Below are 18,808 nucleotides of genomic sequence, written 5' to 3' on the forward strand. Positions count from 1 at the left end.
CCGAAAATGGGGATTTTTGACATACATTTCGGCGATTATAGTTTCAATCATTTAATAAAATGATAGTTGTAAAATATTTATTTCCTTAAAATTATTTTACAATAATACGACTTGTTAGAGTTAAATATAAACAAATCTAAGCAAAACTAACATTTCGATTAAATTAATTAGTCAAATATTGTAACGCATTTAACTCGCAGTGAAAACCATATATTCTTTTGAAATTTCAGTAAATCGGACCTATAATATAATAGTTAATATTATTTAATGGATAGGGCTTATCCTACATGTCTGGCGTTTCAGGTTCTGTGATCAAAATGGACTGGTTGCATCGGGAGTTCATATTTACAAAACCTGTTTTTAGAGATAACTTTTGAATGGGAAATAATATTTACCCTCCGCCTTCGAACTAATAATACTTACACTAAAACAAGTATTTTTATCCTTTTTCCCATAATTTCTGAACGCTATTCCACAGTTGTAGGTCAAACTAAAGTTTACCAAAATTTTTGGCACGTTTTTCGTTTTGGCTGGCACATTTTTTGTTCTGGCACCCGCTTCAGCTGGCGCGAGGGATTTATCTGTGATTGTTGCCAGCAACAACTAGAAGATAAATCCCTCGTGAGAGCGAAAATATGAGAGCGTAAACAAAAGATTCGTATCAATCTAATCTATGATTTCAGCAGTGTCAGCGAGTGGATTTTCCAACGATTTTATAATTATTTTACTTAGGTATAAATATAAATATATTAGCGCATCATAATGACCAATGCCTGGAGAGCAGCGGGACTTACGTAAGTAATTGAAAATTAAATATTGTTGCCTAAACAATTGATATTTAATAAAACCCATATTCGTATTACGTAATTCAACTAATAACTCGAACTTTGCATGATTCTAACAGCTACATCCAATACTCTAATATTTGCGCTCGTGTTGTGCGGCAAGCATTGAAGGCTAATTTGAAAGCTGATGTAAGTTATGATAGTAATTAAACCTATTTAACAGTAAAACTCATGTATTTTATTTTCACTTTTAAGGCTGCCAAGCGCAATGAGACCCATGTAAGATTTACACCATGGATCGATGGAAAACCAGCACGTAAGTATAATTTTTCGGTGGACGACGTTGAGAGGGTAGTTGGCAACTTGTCTAAAATCCAGGGCAGGGTGAGAGGCGGAAGATGAAACATTTAGTTTAGCATCTATGAGGTTTCCTCTACCAACTATTATTAAAAATTTTAAATCTAAGCGTGGTGCACTAATGGAAATAGTAACCTTTTACTTACATCTTAGTAAGAGTTCTATCTATAAGCTTATACTTGTTTCTACAAGAGCTCCATATATGCGATGTCAGCCTGGATCGCTGCTGTTCGGTCGGCGTTGGTAGCTTTATTCAGGCGAGCCCACTGGATCAGAACCCCGAAGAATATTTTTGTTAATATTATTTATATCCATATTTATACCTTTCATTAAAGTGAAATGGTATATTAATTTCGTCACGAAACCCAAAATTGTAAGTCCTTAAAGGAAAATAGATAGACCCACCATTAAGTATACCGAAATAATCAGGATGAAGAGCTGAGTTGATTTAGCCATGTCCGTCTGTCTGTTTGTATGCAAACTAGTCCCTCAATTTTTGTGATATCTTGATAAAATTTGGTGAGCGGGTGTATTTGGGTGTCCGATTAGACATTTGTCGGAACCGGCCGGATCGGACCACTATAGCATATATCCTCCATACAACCGATTTTTGAGAAAAAGAGGATTTTTGTCATATCTTCCTCAATTTAACAGATTTAAGCTTCAAACTTCAACATATACTTTCGTATATTGTACATATTGTTGTCTGAAAAAATTGATGAGATCGGTCGTATATATAGTAGTGGTGGGTAATGACATTATTTTTTGAGGGTTAACACAGTAGCACAGGCACACTTTGCAGTGTTAACACATTGTGTTGAAACAATTGTGTTATAACTGATTATCGAAAGTCGATATGAGTGTTGGCAAAATATCAGAGCACAGTACTGTGTTACTTACCTCTAACGCCACGTTTGACGCTATTTAGAAAAGTAAATCATGGCAACATTTATCTTCTTTCATACTCCCATGTTTAGGGAATCTACGTTATATAACCACAACTTTTGTTTAAATAGAACATTTTCAACGTAGAGTATACATTTTGTGCCCACATCTTTTAAACGTAATACACAGGCAAGATTATGAGTACAATCAACACACAAGCACAATGGACCTACGATCTGAGTGTCATTCTCTGTGCTATAGAAACAGTCAGCTTTGTGCCATCGAGTGTGCCACTGTGTTATAAATTAATCGATAAGTGTGCATGTGCGTGCCGCACATTACTGAGTGTTAACACAATAACACAGCACAGTGCTGTGTTACTCAGCCTTAATATATAGTATATATCCCCCACAACCGATTCTTCAGATAAGAAACTTTTCGTAAGTACTGCCCTATTTTAAGAGCTAGAGGCTTCAAATTTCAACGAATACTTACGTATATAGCATATATTGTTGTCTGAAAAAATCATAAAGATCGGTGGTATATATAGTATATATATATATTCTCGCAATTTCAGCCCCTTTTTAACTGCTAGAAGCTTCAAATCTCACCCCAATGCTTACGTATATAGCATATATTGTTGTCTGAAAAAATCATAGAGATCGGTTGTATATATAGTATATATCTCATACAACCAATTGTTTAGATAAGAAACTTTTCGCAATTTCTACCCCATTTTAACAAATATAAGCTTCAAATTTCACCGATTGCTTACGTATATAGTATATATTGTGTAAAAAAACATAGAGATCGGTGATATATATAATATATATATGATGGTATATATAGTATATATGGGGTATTCCATCCCATTTCGACCAATTTTGAACCCGACCCCTTTAGAATTGGCTGAAAGTTTTTCTTCTTTTTCTAGCTTACCAAAGACGTTTTTCAGAATTTTTTCAAATTTTTTCATCCAACTCAAAAAAAGTTATGAATTTTTAAAAAACACCGTTTTTGTTTTCAAAATGCTATAAACTTTTCAAAAATTTACCGTTTGGGATCTTTTTTTTTACATTTGTGTTTAAATGTACTTCTCGGAAAAAATACAAAAAAATTTTAGTTTTTTTTTTTAATTTTTCAGTTTTTCGAGATTTTTCGAATTTCGCCATTTTTTTTCATAAAAAACTTCAATTAATTCTGCAATCATCCCCACTAATCCCGGAGTGGGCCGATTTTTTTAAATATTTTTTTTTATTTAATTGAAAAAAAAATTTTCAAAAATAAATTTTTTTTATCAATTTTATTTATATAACAAAAAAATTTTAGAAAATGATTTTTAAGTATTCTTTTCTTTATATATTATGGTAATCTACGATTAAAATAACCAGAATTAATGACTGACACAGTAAACATGCAAGTTTACCATAATATATAAAGAAAAGAATACTTAAAAATCATTTTCTTACTTTTTTTGTTATAAAAATAAAATTGATAAAAAAAAATTAATTTTTGAAATTTTTTTTTTCAATTAAATTAAAAAAAATATAAAAAAAAAATCGGCCCACTCCGGGATTAGTGGGGATGATTGCAGAATTGATTGAAGTTTTTTATGAGAAAAAAATAAAATGGCGAAATTCGAAAAATCTCGAAAAACTGAAATATTAAAAAAAAAAAACTAAAATTTGTTTGTATTTTTTCCGAAAAGTACATTTAAACACAAATGTAAAAAAAAAGATCCCAAACGGTAAATTTTTGAAAAAGTTATAGCATTTTGAAAACAAAAACGGTGTCGTCTTCTAGGGATCAAAATAAGAATCTTTGCCGAAGGAACCATACCTCTAAAACGAATTCTGGTGTCCCCCAATTTGGGTCGAACTTTTGGGTAGGGGCAAATTTTGAAAAATCCCACTTTGACCCATTAAGAGTGCTCCAGCCGACCCACTGATGCCAGTGGCACACCCCCAGGAAACCCCCCTGGGGGTTCACCATACAAACATTTCAAAAAATCGCCGGTTTTGCACTTTACATGAAAAAATCAGCACAAACATATCCATACCAACTGAAAAGAGGTGCACCACTGCGTATACGTAACATTTTATTATTACGTATAAACAAATAAAAAAATGTTCAATAAAATAATTTGAAATGTTTGTATGGTGAACCCCCAGGGGGGTTCCAGGGGCTGTGCCACTGCCATCGGTGGGTCGGGCCTCCAAAGTAAGTGGGGGTCGGTCATACATTTGGACTCGATTGGAGCACTCTAAATGGGTCAAAGTGGGATTTTTCAAAATTTGCCCCTACCCAAAAGTTCGACCCAAATTGGGGGACACAAGAATTCGTTTTAGAGGTATGGTTCCTTCGGCAAAGTTTCTTATTTTGATCCCTAGAAAACGATTTTCACAGAGCAATGAGCGTTTTTTAAATCGACCCGCCCTAGTATATAGCATATATTGTTGTCTGAAAAAATCATAGAGATCGGTGGTATATATATTATTATACTTCATATAAACTGTCATTTTTGCCCCTTTTTTACAGCTAGAAGCTTCAAAGTTCATCAAATAGTTACGTTTACGGCATATATTTTTGAAATACGTGATTCGTAGTCAAGTTTTTACACACGAACCACAAAAAACCTGAAACTTTGCATCCTCACACAAAGTACCTACCTATATTTTATTTTATATTTATCTTAAAAACTGTTCACTATATATTTCTTATCTTATACATCCGATTATTTGGAGATTACGAACGGGATAAGATTATTATTCAGCCCCATTCATTCGGCACAGCCGAAAACAGTCCCGTCCTTACTTGTTTTTTTTTTTTATTCAAGCATGCGATTAAGTTATAATTTAATTAAATCATTGAAATTACAGATGAAAGATAAACAAATCAAACCAGCTAATTAAATAAAAACAGCAATCAAAACTGCGATGTAGTAAGTGAAAACCACAAAAAGCTGTTCGTTTCCTTCACAATTAATATATTGGAAGTTCAAACGCTGCAACTAACATGTCCTAGTTAATGACTTTCACTAATAGAAATTTTTATAAATTTTTAACCACAAGTACTGCACAGCCTTGTTTAAAAAAAACAATATTATTAATTCGTTATTATTACAACATGAATAATAAGGCACACCTAAAATTTAAAATCCATAACCAAAAAACCTTACCTGGCTTACATTTCTTGCAAAGGCTTTTTCAAAGCAACCGAATGTTCAATACTTTTTGCTAACAGACGTGTTAGTGCGTTGTTCCTCAGTCATTTAAAAGACAAAATCCACATTTAACATCAAGAAAAACGCACTTTCATAAACTTCAAAAAAGGGAAAGTGGGAAGAATATAAATCTTTTACAGACAACCGCTTTGCTGCCCTCCCTATCCCGATTGATGCCCGCCAAGGGGAGCGTGCCTTCCGTAAGGTCATTGAATCCGCCTCGGCCCGGCCCCACTTCCCGGCGGAGGCCGCAAACTTAGCGAGAGAACGTGACCTCATAAGACAGCTTGATCCAGGCGACCCCCAAATAAGGGATATAAACCAACGCATCAGATTGCTTGTGGACGAACACAAGCGGACGAAATGGGAGGAGCACATAAGAGGTTGTAACCTCTCTACCGGTGTGGGTAAACTTTGGTCCACCGTAAAGTCCCTATCGAATCCGACTAAGCACAAAAACAAAGTTTCCATCGCCTTTGGCGACAAAGTGCTGTCGGATGCGAAAAAATGCGCGAGCGCTTTCTGCCGACAATATATAATGCATCCTACGGTCGAAAAAGATAGACGGAGAGCCAATAGACACGCACATAAACACAAATTCAGCGCGTCACCAATCACCATCACCGCTAAAGAGGTTGAGGACGCCATTGGTCGCGCTAAACCATCCAAAGCAGTGGGCCCAGACGGCATAGCCATGCCGATGCTTAAAAGCCTAGGGAAAGAGGGTTTCAAATATTTAGCGCATATCTTCAACCTGTCTCTTTCCACCTTTGTCATACCCGAGAAATGGAAAATGGCCAAGGTGGTCCCGCTACTAAAGCCTGGGAAACCAGCTAACATAGGAGAGTCGTATCGTCCGATATCTCTCCTATCGCCAGTAGCAAAGACGCTTGAAGCCATTTTGCTCCCTTATTTCCAAGCAAATTTGCAGCTAGCCTCTCATCAGCATGGCTTCAGAAAACTCCATAGCACTACCACCGCGCTAAATGCCATTAGCACCCAGATAAATTACGGTTTAAATCAATACCCCAACCATAGAACAGTACTCGTAGCGCTAGACCTATCAAAAGCTTTTGATACGGTCAACCATGGCTCGTTACTGAAAGACCTGGAAGGGTCTACCCTTACCCCATGTCTTAAAAGGTAGACCGCAAATTATCTGGGTGGTCGGCAGGCTTCGGTGCAATTTAGAAACGAAACATCAAAACCAAGAAGAATTAAACAAGGGGTGCCACAGGGTGGTGTCCTATCCCCACTTTTATTTAATTTCTACATATCTAAGCTACCTTCACCACCGGAAGGAGTCACAATCGTTTCCTACGCCGATGACTGCACAATAATGGCCACAGGCCCAGGCCCAAAGATCGATGAGCTATGCAATAAAAGAAACGGCTCCCTCCCTGATCTCTCCAGTTTTTTCGCCTCGCGAAACCTGGCATTATCACCGACTAAATCTTCCCCGACCTTATTTACAACATGGACGTTCCAAATGTCGACCATTTTGAACATCCACGTCGATGGCACTACGCTACCGACTGTCCTACACCCCAAAATCTTGGGTGTGACGTTTGATCAGGATCTACATTTTGGTGAGCACGCAGCCGCAATTGTTCCGAGAATTCAGAGCCGTAACAAAATCCTCAAATCCCTCGCTGGCAGTACCTGGGGAAAAGATAAAGAAACGCCCATGACTACATACAAAGCAATTAGCCAGCCGATTTCGTGCTACGCGTCACCCATATGGTCGCCAAGCCTAAAAATTACCCACTGGAAGAAGCTACAGGTCTGCCAAAATACTGCTCTCAGAATTGACACGGGCTGTCTTCTTATGTCCCCAGAACACCATCTGCATAATGAGGCGAGAATACTCCCCATCAGGGAGAGAAATGAAATGCTGACCAAACAGTTCCTGTTGAATACCCAGAAACCTGAGCATCCCAACAGACATCTGATTGATGAACCAGCACCGCCTAGGGGCTTAAGGAGACAGCTCCGTAAGCATTTTGAGGAAATACGGCACCTGAGAACCCATCCGTATGAAGCGAAAAAACACAAGCAGGCCCTTGGTGAACTCCATAAACAGGCGTCGGACCTTTATGCCGGGAATTGCCCGGTGAATCCAGGACTTAAAGAAAAGTATCCAAAACTCGCGGAGGAGGAAGCATACTCCCCAGGGAAACGCGTGTCACTCTTGCTCAACTTCGTTCTGGATACTGTAACAGGTTAAACTCTTACCTATCCAGAATCAACCCCGACATACAAAATGCATGCGCCGCGTGCAATGTGTCCCCACATGACACCAACTATCTCTTTAATTGTAATGTGGAACCAACGCCTCTAACACCCCTTTCCTTGTGGTCCACCCGTGTTGAAACGGCAAGATTCCTTGGACTCCCGTTAGAGGATATTGATGACAATTTGTGATCGGTCGCGGCTGTTAGGTTAGGTGAAGCATTGCTAAAACAACAACAAGGAACGAACCGGAACAACAAGAAATTGGGAAATTACATTAATTCTATTACGATTTGCAAGCGCCTTATATAAAATCAACCACTCTATTAGCACGATTGGATCTTAAAGGAATTCAACATGGCACTCTAATTCACACTCGCGCCACCGAAATGGACACCAGCTCCAATATGATTACTGCGGAGCGGTGTTTTAAAATTGTGCATCACTATGTTGCTTCCAGCTTCATATCGAAAGATAACCGTCTACTCTTGTCTTAACATTATTGCAGATCTACGTTAGTGAAATTTAACGACGTTCCAAATTGCTTACTTTTTGTAGCAGCCTTCAAATTGTTTTGACCTACAATGCTGGGCAAAGTCTATTGTTGGTTTGTTGAAACAATCAAAACGGCTTTTTTAAACTAGCATAGCATCATAACATTGTTCATTATACTTTGATAATATCAGAACTAACCAGTTTTATATGTAATCAATCAGTTTAAGAACAAATATATGTATGTATATACATATACATACTGCATTTTTGTTTGTTTAACTTGTTATATGTGATTTCTAAGTTTTTGGAATTGCTTCGTTTTTCCCGTTTTTCCAATGTACCAGCATGCTTAGCATATTATATATATATATATATATATATATATATATATATATTATATATATGTATATATATAGGTATGTAATTCAAAATAAGACTAATCTATACTTTATCTTTTACAGGGCGTGCTGGAGAAGTCTGAGCAAATTCTATCAGAACCCTACCAACTAGATCCATTACATTGTTAGAATATCCTTGTCAACATTCGATGTAAAACTAATAAAGTAAATTCAAAATGTTACGGAAATTATTGCACTTTTATTGCACATAAATGGTAGGTTCAAAATACATTTAAGGGTTTTAGGTAACTTATCTTGTTTTGTTGATTTTCCGACAGGGTGGATAAATGATGTATATTGGAACGATTTTCCGTCATCCCTTGTCAAATTTGGTTTTGAGACAAACCGGTTTCGGCGTTGTGCCATCATCAGTGTCGATTTTCGTTCTGATCTATTGTTGTCGTTTGTCCCGTATTTATAGTTCGTAGGTACATGAGCAGGTATTGTCAAAATTGATGCTTTGTATTTGTATTTGAATTTATTAGGCAATTCATCTCAGCACAACAATTTGGCAAAAATTATTTTATAGTGCTAGTCGGTAAAAGGCATAAAATAGGAACAATTTAAACTTGAAACTTAAAAGCTAATGACTATGGCTAAGAAAAGGTTACAATAAATAATATATTTAATAAATAGTAAATAAATAAAATAAACGAATGATAGAGTACATTTGCTTAGAAGAAATCAGTATTTTAATTGTCTAGGTTATTATAGAAACTTGTTAATTCTTTATTGAAGAGCAGAGCATTGCTTATAAGCCTAAGTCTAGAAGGGAGCGAGTTCCAAAGACGTATGGAAGTAATGAAGAACTGGCGATCAGATATTAGCATACGATGTCTGAAGTGGGTAAGGAGAACAAACAGATCTAGACGACTGGAGAAAATTTAGCCTCCGATACAGATAGTCAGGTTCCTTCATATGTATTAATTTATGTAGCGTAGTGAGCGTTTTAAGTTTAATAAGGTTATCGAAAGAAATGTTTAGCAACCTGTAAGCATGATGAGAGACGTGATCAAGTCTTTTCAACCCATAGACGTATCTAGCAATGTTGTTATAAACAACATTAAGTTTCCTATTACATACATAGTCACAATTAGAGTAAACCTCACAACCATAAAGGAGCGTAGGTATTAAGTACGCTTTTGCTATTAGTAGACGAATATGTAACGGAGTAAAATATTGTGTAAGCCAGAGTGTACGAAGCATCCCATACACTTTTCCCACTGTGCGGAAGATGTGATCTTTCCATGTCAATGTTTTTTTAAAAACTACACCTAGATTTTTTGCCGTGTCAACGTATTCTATAATAGTGTTGTCTAAATTAAATTAATTAATTAATTGTGTATACTTAGTTATGTGTATGTGCTGTGTGTTCATTCAGAACCGAGGGTGGTTTACTAATCGATTTGCGTGGCTGACTGGGATAGGTAAAAGTCCGTGATTTTAGTCGTTTGACCTTTGTGGGTTTGTTGTTTTGGTGTGTTAATTTTCTTGTGTTTATTTGTTGTTGTGTGTTTGTCTGTTGTACCTGTGTGATTACTTTGTTTCTTGTAAACAAGTTTTAAAGGCTCGAATATTGTGTCAGAAATTGTGTTTATCTGTTCGTTTATTATTCTACCGTTGAATGTTTTCTGTTTGTAGATTTCTATGTTTTCGAGTACGTTGAGACGTCGGCCTTTTGCTTGTATGTGAAGAACCCTAACTGTTTTATAGATGTTTGCTGGGGGAACATTCAGTATCGACCATGTGATTCGGGAAGTTAGACTCGGGTATAACGTTTGTATTCCCTATTTTTTTGTTGTAATCTCTAATATGTATGTTCTCTGAACCTTGTTCTTATTTGCCGTCCTGTTTGTCCTATGTAACTATGCTGGCATCCGCAGGTGAGCTTGTATACGCCGTGGCTGCTAAACGGATCCTCTGAATTAGTGTTAGTTCTTAGCTTTCGCCCTAGATTGTTCGATGTTTTGAATGCTGTGTTAATGTTATATTTTTTAAAGAGGTTTGCCAATTTATATGTTGCTTTTCCAGTATATGTCGTAGTCGTCCTGCTATTATTTTCATTATTTCTTTTTGGTTCTCCATTTGTCATTCTGAGCTTATCTACTAGTGCTTTTTTATATCTGTTATTTTCAGCGATATTATATATGACCTCAAGTTTTCTCTTATATTCCTCTTGTGTAAGAGGTGTTCTTTCAAGTCTATGTACCAATTGCTTTAATGCTTCATTTTTATGCTGTTGGGGTGATTTGAGGTATTGTGTATTATTGTGTCGGTGGCCGTTGGCTTTCTATATATGTCATAGTTAAATCTTTTGGCTTCTTTATCAATATTTATCGTGAGGTCTAGATAGTTGATTCCTCCGCCTTTTTCGGTTTCCATTGTAAATTTTATATTTCCGTGCTGCTTGTTGAGGTACTCTAGTACAAGCTCTTGTTGTTGTTGTTGTTGTTGTAGCGATTAGTTACTCCCCGAAGGCTTTGGGGAGTGTTATCGATGTGATGGTCCTTTGTCGGATACAGATCCGATACGCTCCGGTAACACAGCACCATTAAGGTGCTGGCCCGACCATCTCGGGAACGATTTATATGGCCACATTAAACCTTCAGGCCATCCCTCCCTCCCCACCCCCAAGTTCCATGAGGAGCTTGGGGTCGCCAGAGCCTCGTCTGTTAGTGAAACGGGATTCGCCGCTCGAAGGTGAGGTTGACAATTGGGTTGGAGAAGCTATATATTGCGCTACACAACCCCTTAAATCCCAGTAGTAGTTAAAACGCACATTATGTCATCCACGTATCTAGCATAAAATGACACGCCTAATTTGGACTTCAGCTCCTGTATGTACTTTTCTTGTAAATTTTGCATGAACACTTCCATAAGAATTGCTGATGTGGGGCTTCCCATTCCAAGACCGTTTGTTTGTCTATATATTTTATTGTTGATTGAAAATAGTTTTGACGTAGTGGTTCTTAGCGTATTTGTGATTTTCATACTTTTCACTTTGTTTTTTGTATTATGAACTATTGTTGAGCTAACTATGTCCAAAGTCTCCGATAGTGGTATAGATGGGTATAAATCTTTTATGTCAAAAGATACCAATTTGATATTAGCTCTACGGTCTCAAGTCTCTCTATTAGTTCTGTTGTGTTATCTATTGCATATTCGTTCCTTAGCTCCAGAGTATCTTTCAATATCGTTTTTAAATATTTGGACAGTTTGTAACATGGTGCCGACTTAAAATTAATGATGGGTCTCATTGGCGTGTCCGGCTTGTGGATTTTTGGTAGCGCAATCAGTGGAGGAGCCGAAGGGTTCATTTGGACCCATCTATGTGCCATGTTAGAATCTACTATATTTGTTGCATTTTTTATAGCAACTTTGTTTTAGGTAAGTAAAGATTAAAATTAATTTTTTCAACTAGAAAATACTGATTTTATTATACCATGTCAATGACGTGCTCGCTTGGAACGGCAATTGTTTTTAAATTAAAAAAACAAAGCGATAATCTTCGTTGCTTCTGTTGTAGCTGGCTGTTACAATAGGTTTGGAGTTCGTTCCACATTGCAAATGAAAATATGGTTGGTGTCATGTGAAGACATACACCGGGTATGTCGGGAGTGCGCTAATCTTCGTCAGTGTCTTCATCGCCAATATTATAAAAATGTTCCCACGATTGTAATTCTTCGTATAGCTTACGACCTGGACTCTCTGTTGGACGACACTGACACTGAGCAATGAGCTTGTAATCTGGCGCTAAGTGACCATTTTGCACACCTCTGTAAAAAAAGTGATTAAGTTTTAATGAATTTTTGTAAGTTTTCTTCTACAAACCTATTCAGAAAATTTTTTAATGTATTCAAAGCTGCCTCAGTAGGCAGTTCACGCATGAAACAGCCAACGAACGCAATACACATAGATTTTGTGTTATAACCTATTGTGTGTGCACCAACTACACGCCAACCACGTCCTTCGTATACATTGCCATCACAACCAATGAGAAAATTGTATGCTATATCATTCCATTCACGCGACTCGATATGGAAACACTAATAAAAGAGTCTCAATTATTTTACCTACTTAAAGGCTAATATATAATGAAGTTATTGCAAATATCTAAACAGAAGACTGGATTAATTTTAAGTTAGTGAGGCCATGAGCATATTGTGTAATCAATTAGGAAAACTTGCTTCAAATAGTCTACACCTTTTCCAGTTTAAGTTCAGAAAATTACAATTGAAGCTCAGAAAATTACAATTCAAGTTCAGAATTTCCAATTTAAATTCAGAAATTTACAATTCAAGTTCAGTAATTTACAATTCAAGTTCAGAATTTTCAATTCAAGTTCAGAAAATTACAATTCAAGTTCAGAAATTCCAATTTAAATTCGGAAATTACCAATTCAAATTCAGAAATTACAATTCAAGTTCAGAAATTCCAATTTAAATTCAGAAATTTCCAACTCAAGTTCAGAACTTTTCAATTTAAGTTCAGAAAATTGTAATTTAAATTCAGAAAGTTAAGAAATTTACAATTCAAGTTCAGAATTTTCAATTCAAGTTCAGAAAATTTGTCGGGTATTTTTTTTCATCCAATGGAAATAAGATGGTATCTATGTGTTAAGGGAGTATTGGGCATCTTAACTCGTTTAAATCAATTTTGCGAGATAGCGAAGAAAAAACTCGCTTATAAGAAGCAATTGCAATACCATCCAGCTATATTCTCAGCATCACAACCATTGATCTGCACTGAATATGACAGCAGTGATGACGTAGATATGACCACTTTAACAGTCAACGGGGCGTACACACTCCCGGAAGTAACTTATAGGTACTGTCTGCATAGACAGTGTCAAAATATCTCAACTTGTCCGCCATCATCATTCATCATGAATTGGCACTTAATCGCGATTTTGGCAGCTTCGTAACAAATCATGCCAGCTTTCCCTGTTTCGCGGTAACTGACGGCGATTGGGAGCACCATGAGAGGTCAAGTCTTCCTCCACCTTCGCAACTCTGTGGAGGTCTCTCCCTTCCACTACTTCCAAACTGCTGTTTCGACTGAAGTACTTTCTTGGCCGTAGCGTCATCGTGCACTTGTAGGAAATAATTATCCTCCATTTGATTTCAAGGTTCGGGATGTACACACCTGGAAGAAAACTTGGGGTACACTATACCCAAACCACCATTTTGGCAACATGGTCAACGAAGCATCAACACTTCCGCAAGTAACATATAAGTATAAAATTAATTAATTAAAATAACTTATGAAAAAAAACACCCTACTTATAAATTTCTGAATTCGAACTGTAATTTTCTGAACTTGAAATGTAATTTTATGAACTTGAATTGTAATTTTCTGAACTTGAATTGTAATTTTCTGAACTTGAAATGAAAATTCTGAACTTGAATTGTAATTTTCTGAACTTGAATTGTAGTTTTCTGAATTTAAATTGGAATTTCTTAACTTGAATTGTAATTTTCTGAACTTGAATTGTAAATTTCTGAACTTGAATTGTAAATTTCTGAATTTAAATTGGAAATTCTGAACTTGAATTGCAATTTTCTGAACTTGAATTGTAAATTTCTGAACTTAAATTGGAAAAGGATTAGACTCTACGAGATTTTATTTAGCTGTATAGAGTGCATGGGGCGTAGCGAGGGGGGGTTTGGGGGTTTAAAACCCCCTTGCCTCAGGATCATTTGATTTTTTAGGTCGTTACAATTCAAATATTTTATGTTTTTATGTCTATGGTAATAAATTTCTTTATAATTCTGCTGGGTATTTACTTTGTTGGTGATATTATATTTTTAATATGCAAGCATATGTATGTACGAAGTGAACACTTATATTTTTATCATATTCTGTTTCATAATAATTCTGCAATTTATTAAATATACAAATGTACTTGTTAACTTTTACTATAATTTCATAATTCAAGTGGACTAATCATAGTTTCTTTCCATATATCAGGAAACACTCCTTGCATGAGGGACTCATTTACTATTTTCAATAGGGAATCACCAATTCCAGTTGTATAATATCATTTTGGGTTTAACTCTTACATAATCTCTATTATTTTATAAGGATTTGCATATATTTTTCAATTCTTCTAAATGGCCGGAGCTTTTGTAGTTTTATCTACATATTGCACATGGTCAATCGAATCTCTTATGTTCTGTACACTTTCAACAAAAAATGTATTGAACTCATTAGACAAGGTCGTTTCATCACAGCATTTTTTATCGTTAAATATCACATAGTCAATTTGCTTTTTGTTCTGTTTTAATACTAATTTTTTGATCTCATTCCACATTTGTTTTTGATCTTTCGCTTCTACAATTCTTTTGTTTACGTAGTTCTTTTTTGCTTTAATAACTTCCTTATTGTAATTGTTTCTTGCACTTTTGTAATTTATCCAGCTCTGGGTTGTACCTATTCTTTTAGTTTCTTGATACAGATCATATTTCATCTTCCTTAGACTTCGGAGATGGTTGTTGTACCAATCATTTATTTTTTTCCCCCATGGAATAACTTTCTTCTTCATAAACATCTTTATTGTATTTTCGAAGCTTTCGTCGAATAATTTAGCACCACATCATCACTTGACAAGGTTAGGTTTTGCCTGCCTAACTCGTGAGCAAATTTGTCTTTGTCATATTTAAAATATATTATTTCTTCAACTGTTGTACTACGCTCAGTTTTCTTAAATTTTATATTGAACTCAATGAGCTCGTGATCTGATATTTTTAGGTAACTATTTACCCTCACGTCTATTGCTTGAATGTTACTAATTATATAGTCTATTAGAGTTTTCGATTAACTGGTTACGCGGGTATATTCTTTCACATGTTGCTTTAGACCATTGTCATTCAAAAAACTTTCTATATTTCTTTTATACGTTCCTCGCTTATTTCAGTCAATGTTAAAATCTCCTGCTATCATTATATTGCCTGACCATTCCATTATTTCTTCAATTTTTTCATGAAAATTTTCACAGAATTCCTTTCCGGAGCTCCTGGGTGATCTATACACAGCCACAATAATCAAGTCAATATTTCCACGCTTGCATCTACATGCTAACAGCCATAACTTTCCAATTGCTTTTATAATATAATGTCACTCCTCCGGTATGTATGAAGTTAGATACACAACTTTCGCTTTTGTACCCCGGTAAATTTATTTCGTATGTATGTTTGTGCAAATTCCACTAACATTTGCTATTTGCTGATAACCTATTCTTTTCTTGCTTGCTTACGGCTCTGTTTGCCGAACTAAACGATACTAATTCTCGTGCTTTGAATTTTATTCTCCACATTTAAATAATACTAAATTTACAGCATTTTTACGAAGTACACATTTCCTATTTTGAAATATAATGCAAATTTGACTTTATTTTCCATGTGGAAAACACATAATTATAATGTAATATCTACATTTTTTTTCATGTCAAAAATTATTTGATAAATGAAAAAATAATGTGTTTTTCACATTTTAAAATGTAAAACACACTATAGTGTTTTTTCCGTGTAGGTATGACTTTTAAATAAATTTTTTTTTATTCGATCAGTTTTTTCTTTTGAATTTTTTATACGTATACGTTAGAAAAAAGCATGGATTCTACTTATTCCTGAAGGAGGTACTTCAGTTTTTTTTTTACCAATTTATCTATGATTAATATTACAGGAATGCGATTCTGTGGCTTTCCCTAATGTTCACATGTTGTTGAAAATCTTGTGTACGTTGCCAGTAACAACGGCAACGAACGAGAGCTCCTTTTCAACTCTTAGGCTGATTAAAAACTATTTGAGAAACAAGATGAGTGAAAATCGATTGAAGGGCTGTGCATCACTAAGCATCCACCGTGATCAAATTGTTATTGTTGATGAAGTATTAGATGAAATGGCAAAGAAAATCCGACGCATGCGCTAGGGTTTTTAATGTAACCTGTTTCATATCATATTCTAAATACACGTACTTTAATGTTAAAGCTAAAGACATCATTTTTTTTTTTTTATTTATTTAACTGAAAAAAAAAATTTTTTTTTTTTTTGAATCCCCCCAAGGCAATTTTCAGGCTACGCCCCTGTCTTAGGGTATCTTTATTTGAAGTCGCACGGTGATGCTTTTTTTTTTATTAGCCAAGCTGTGAAATAATTTTACTAACATGAGTTGATATTAAAATCTCACCTGTATATCTCGAATAATTCGTATGTTTATAGCTTGTTTTTCAGAGCTTTCTGTAGCGGTGTGTGCTGAGCAAAGTTTTAGTGTTAGCCAATTTGTTTAGAGCATACGTTTTAACAATTATTTATAACACTCACCTATGATTACTAAGTACACAGGCTCTGCTATATAATCATAATCTTCCATAGGTTTTTGGGCAAGCCAAGAGCTGCGTGGTATTATAGCACATAATTCTTTTGGTATTTTATACTCTACAAAAGAATTAAAAACAAAAATATTTAAATATTTAAAAGTGTTCTTTCAAGATGCCTTATCAAGCTCTTACTTATACTTTCAATGAAGGAATCGCGCTGCACACGTTCCTCTTGCTCTTCGCATTGGTCTGTTACAAGAATTTTGTTATGTATATTTCTTTGGCTCGTTGATGTTGCTCCAGTATTATGTTTGGTTATTTTAGTCAAGTGTTTCTTAATACGTTGAATGATATGTATATTTCCATTGATATTTGTAACATTACCTATTGTTACATTCGAAGAGTTTTCTATATGTACATTATCTAAAGTTTGCACACTATTAATAGAACTAAGCAAATCACGCAGATTATCAATTACCATCGACATATCTGTGGGTGCTAAATTTGTATGAAATCAATTGCAAAATTGTTTACAAGTGAATTTGGTTTTCTTAAGTTTTACTTACTATATTGAGTCCCCAATACCCTCGTAGTCAATGTGTTATTATGTAAATGCAAGTCCGCCTCTGCTTCAGTATCATAATCACTGTCGCTACTGGATATAACGGAAGATTCAACCAAAGATGACACGTCATCTTCTTGTACTTCGTCGCCATCGAGCTGCTCCAGCCATTGTCGTATAGCCTGCTCTTTGTCAGCCTTAAGCCCACTTATATTGGACATTTTTGCATGACCTAATCGTTTTCCTTTATATTTCCAATCGTGTTAAGAGTATTACTCAATAAACCCAACTTAACGTAGCTATCTTATCTTGGTAACGTTTTACAACCACCACCTAATTTTTATCAAAAATTACACTGGATCACAAATTCCAACTTTTTTTCTGTACCAGAGACGCCATTATGAAATTCGTATGTAAAATCACCCCCGATTCCGAAAATCCAGGCTATTTTTACTTCTACGGTAACGTTTTTGAGATATTTACGAATTTTTTCATGACGCGTATTAGCAGTCGACCACTGTTCTAGAATTTCACCGAAATAAATTTCAATTGCAGTTGTTGTTGTTGTTGTTGTTGGTGTTGTTGTAGCGATTAGGTTACTCCCCGAAGGCTTTGGGGAGTGTTATCGATGTGATGGTCCTTTGTCGGATACAGATCCGATACGCTCCGGTAACACAAAACCATTAAGGTGCTGGCCCGACCATCTCGGGAACGATTTATATGGCCACATTAAACCTTCAGGCCATCCCTCCCTCCCCACCCCCAAGTTCCATGAGTCTGTAGTTCTTTTACATTTACAAACGCAACATCTTGCATGATTGTGGCGATGTTACTGTTATGCATAAGATTGCGTTCGATGCATCTATATGAATAACTTCACTGTGTGTTGGTTTTAATTTCGACTTTTCATTGGTCAAAATACTGTACTTCAGCTGTACACAGGCAAAGAGGATAAATATAATAAGATCCACCAGTATGCTACGAGATGCGAGTAACTCGCTGGAAATTAAGAAAAAATTGATGCCTAATGTTTCCCAAGAGGGACATTTTCAATTGTATCGCATTTATCCGTGCCGTGTAGGCACCTAAAGCAAATGTGATTTTTGGAAAGAGAATTTATTAATGATTTGCAGTAAAAATAAACACAAATGCCCCACCAAAATGTATAGAAGATATTTATTCACAACTCGCCAAAAAAAAAACTTACGCCTACCATCAAAGAGGATAAATATAATAAGAGCCGTCACTCGTTATTTTTTAGGCATTTGCTCGATGTAAACTGTGAGGTGGTCGCTACTTTTTTTTTGGGCGAGATGTTTATAAATGTCTTCTATACATTTTCATGGGGTATTTGTGTTTATTTTTCCGACTGTATTTAATTAATTATTTAATTCTCTTTCCAAAAAACACATTTGCATAAAGTGACAACACCGCATGGATAAATGGAAGGCAATTCAAAAATATCCCTCATAAAACAAAAGTAGCGACTACCTCACAGTTTACATCGAGTAAATGCCTAAAAAATAACGAGTGACGGCTCTTATTATATTTGTC

At 35.5% G+C, this 18,808-nt stretch overlaps 2 protein-coding genes across 4 annotated transcripts; one reads left to right on the forward strand and one right to left on the reverse strand.

Annotated features, from left to right (window-relative positions):
* The first annotated feature begins 640 nt into the window (after window positions 1–640).
* LOC137250981 (protein stunted-like) lies at window positions 641–8,563 on the forward strand. Of its 2 annotated transcripts, XR_010953141.1 has the most exons (5): window positions 642–794; window positions 905–974; window positions 1,041–1,101; window positions 4,907–4,968; window positions 8,439–8,563. XR_010953141.1 is itself a non-coding variant. In XM_067784792.1 (4 exons), exons 1-4 carry the CDS (start codon window positions 763–765, stop codon window positions 8,456–8,458), a joined length of 183 nt encoding a protein of 60 aa, XP_067640893.1. In that variant the 5' UTR covers window positions 641–762; the 3' UTR covers window positions 8,459–8,563. The 2 variants fall into 2 exon arrangements, 1 of the variants encoding a protein (XP_067640893.1); XM_067784792.1 differs by lacking the exon at window positions 4,907–4,968 and having other exon boundaries at window positions 641–794.
* PGRP-LE (Peptidoglycan recognition protein LE) lies at window positions 8,476–17,809 on the reverse strand. 2 transcript variants are annotated; one of them, XR_010953140.1, is made up of 7 exons: window positions 17,259–17,799; window positions 16,885–17,190; window positions 16,697–16,810; window positions 16,563–16,627; window positions 12,207–12,421; window positions 11,818–12,151; window positions 8,476–11,751 (listed from the first exon to the last, which is right to left on the reverse strand). XR_010953140.1 is itself a non-coding variant. In XM_067784791.1 (7 exons), exons 2-7 carry the CDS (start codon window positions 17,473–17,475, stop codon window positions 11,998–12,000), a joined length of 1,071 nt encoding a protein of 356 aa, XP_067640892.1. In that variant the 5' UTR covers window positions 17,476–17,587; window positions 17,738–17,809; the 3' UTR covers window positions 11,784–11,997. The 2 variants fall into 2 exon arrangements, 1 of the variants encoding a protein (XP_067640892.1); XM_067784791.1 differs by lacking the exon at window positions 8,476–11,751 and having other exon boundaries at window positions 11,784–12,151; window positions 17,259–17,587; window positions 17,738–17,809.
* Window positions 17,810–18,808: the final 999 nt, after the last annotated feature.

The sequence above is a fragment of the Eurosta solidaginis genome, chromosome 4 (genome assembly GCF_040869045.1).
Source record: "Eurosta solidaginis isolate ZX-2024a chromosome 4, ASM4086904v1, whole genome shotgun sequence".
Lineage (NCBI taxonomy): Eukaryota > Metazoa > Arthropoda > Insecta > Diptera > Tephritidae > Eurosta > Eurosta solidaginis.

Excerpts from the sequence above, each read along its gene's own strand:
- LOC137250981 (XM_067784792.1), top strand. The coding sequence starts at position 763 with ATGACCAATGCCTGGAGAGCAGCGGGACTTAC. Across the intron at positions 975-1,040 it reads AGGCTAATTTGAAAGCTGAT|GCTGCCAAGCGCAATGAGAC; the intron begins GTAAGTTATGAT and ends TTCACTTTTAAG. Across the intron at positions 1,102-8,438 it reads GATCGATGGAAAACCAGCAC|GGCGTGCTGGAGAAGTCTGA; the intron begins GTAAGTATAATT and ends TATCTTTTACAG.
- PGRP-LE (XM_067784791.1), bottom strand. The coding sequence starts at position 17,475 with ATGTCCAATATAAGTGGGCTTAAGGCTGACAAAGAGCAGGCTATACGA. Across the intron at positions 17,191-17,258 it reads GGTATTGGGGACTCAATATA|CACCCACAGATATGTCGATG; the intron begins GTAAGTAAAACT and ends ATACAAATTTAG. Across the intron at positions 16,628-16,696 it reads TGTGTACTTAGTAATCATAG|CACACACCGCTACAGAAAGC; the intron begins GTGAGTGTTATA and ends AACTTTGCTCAG.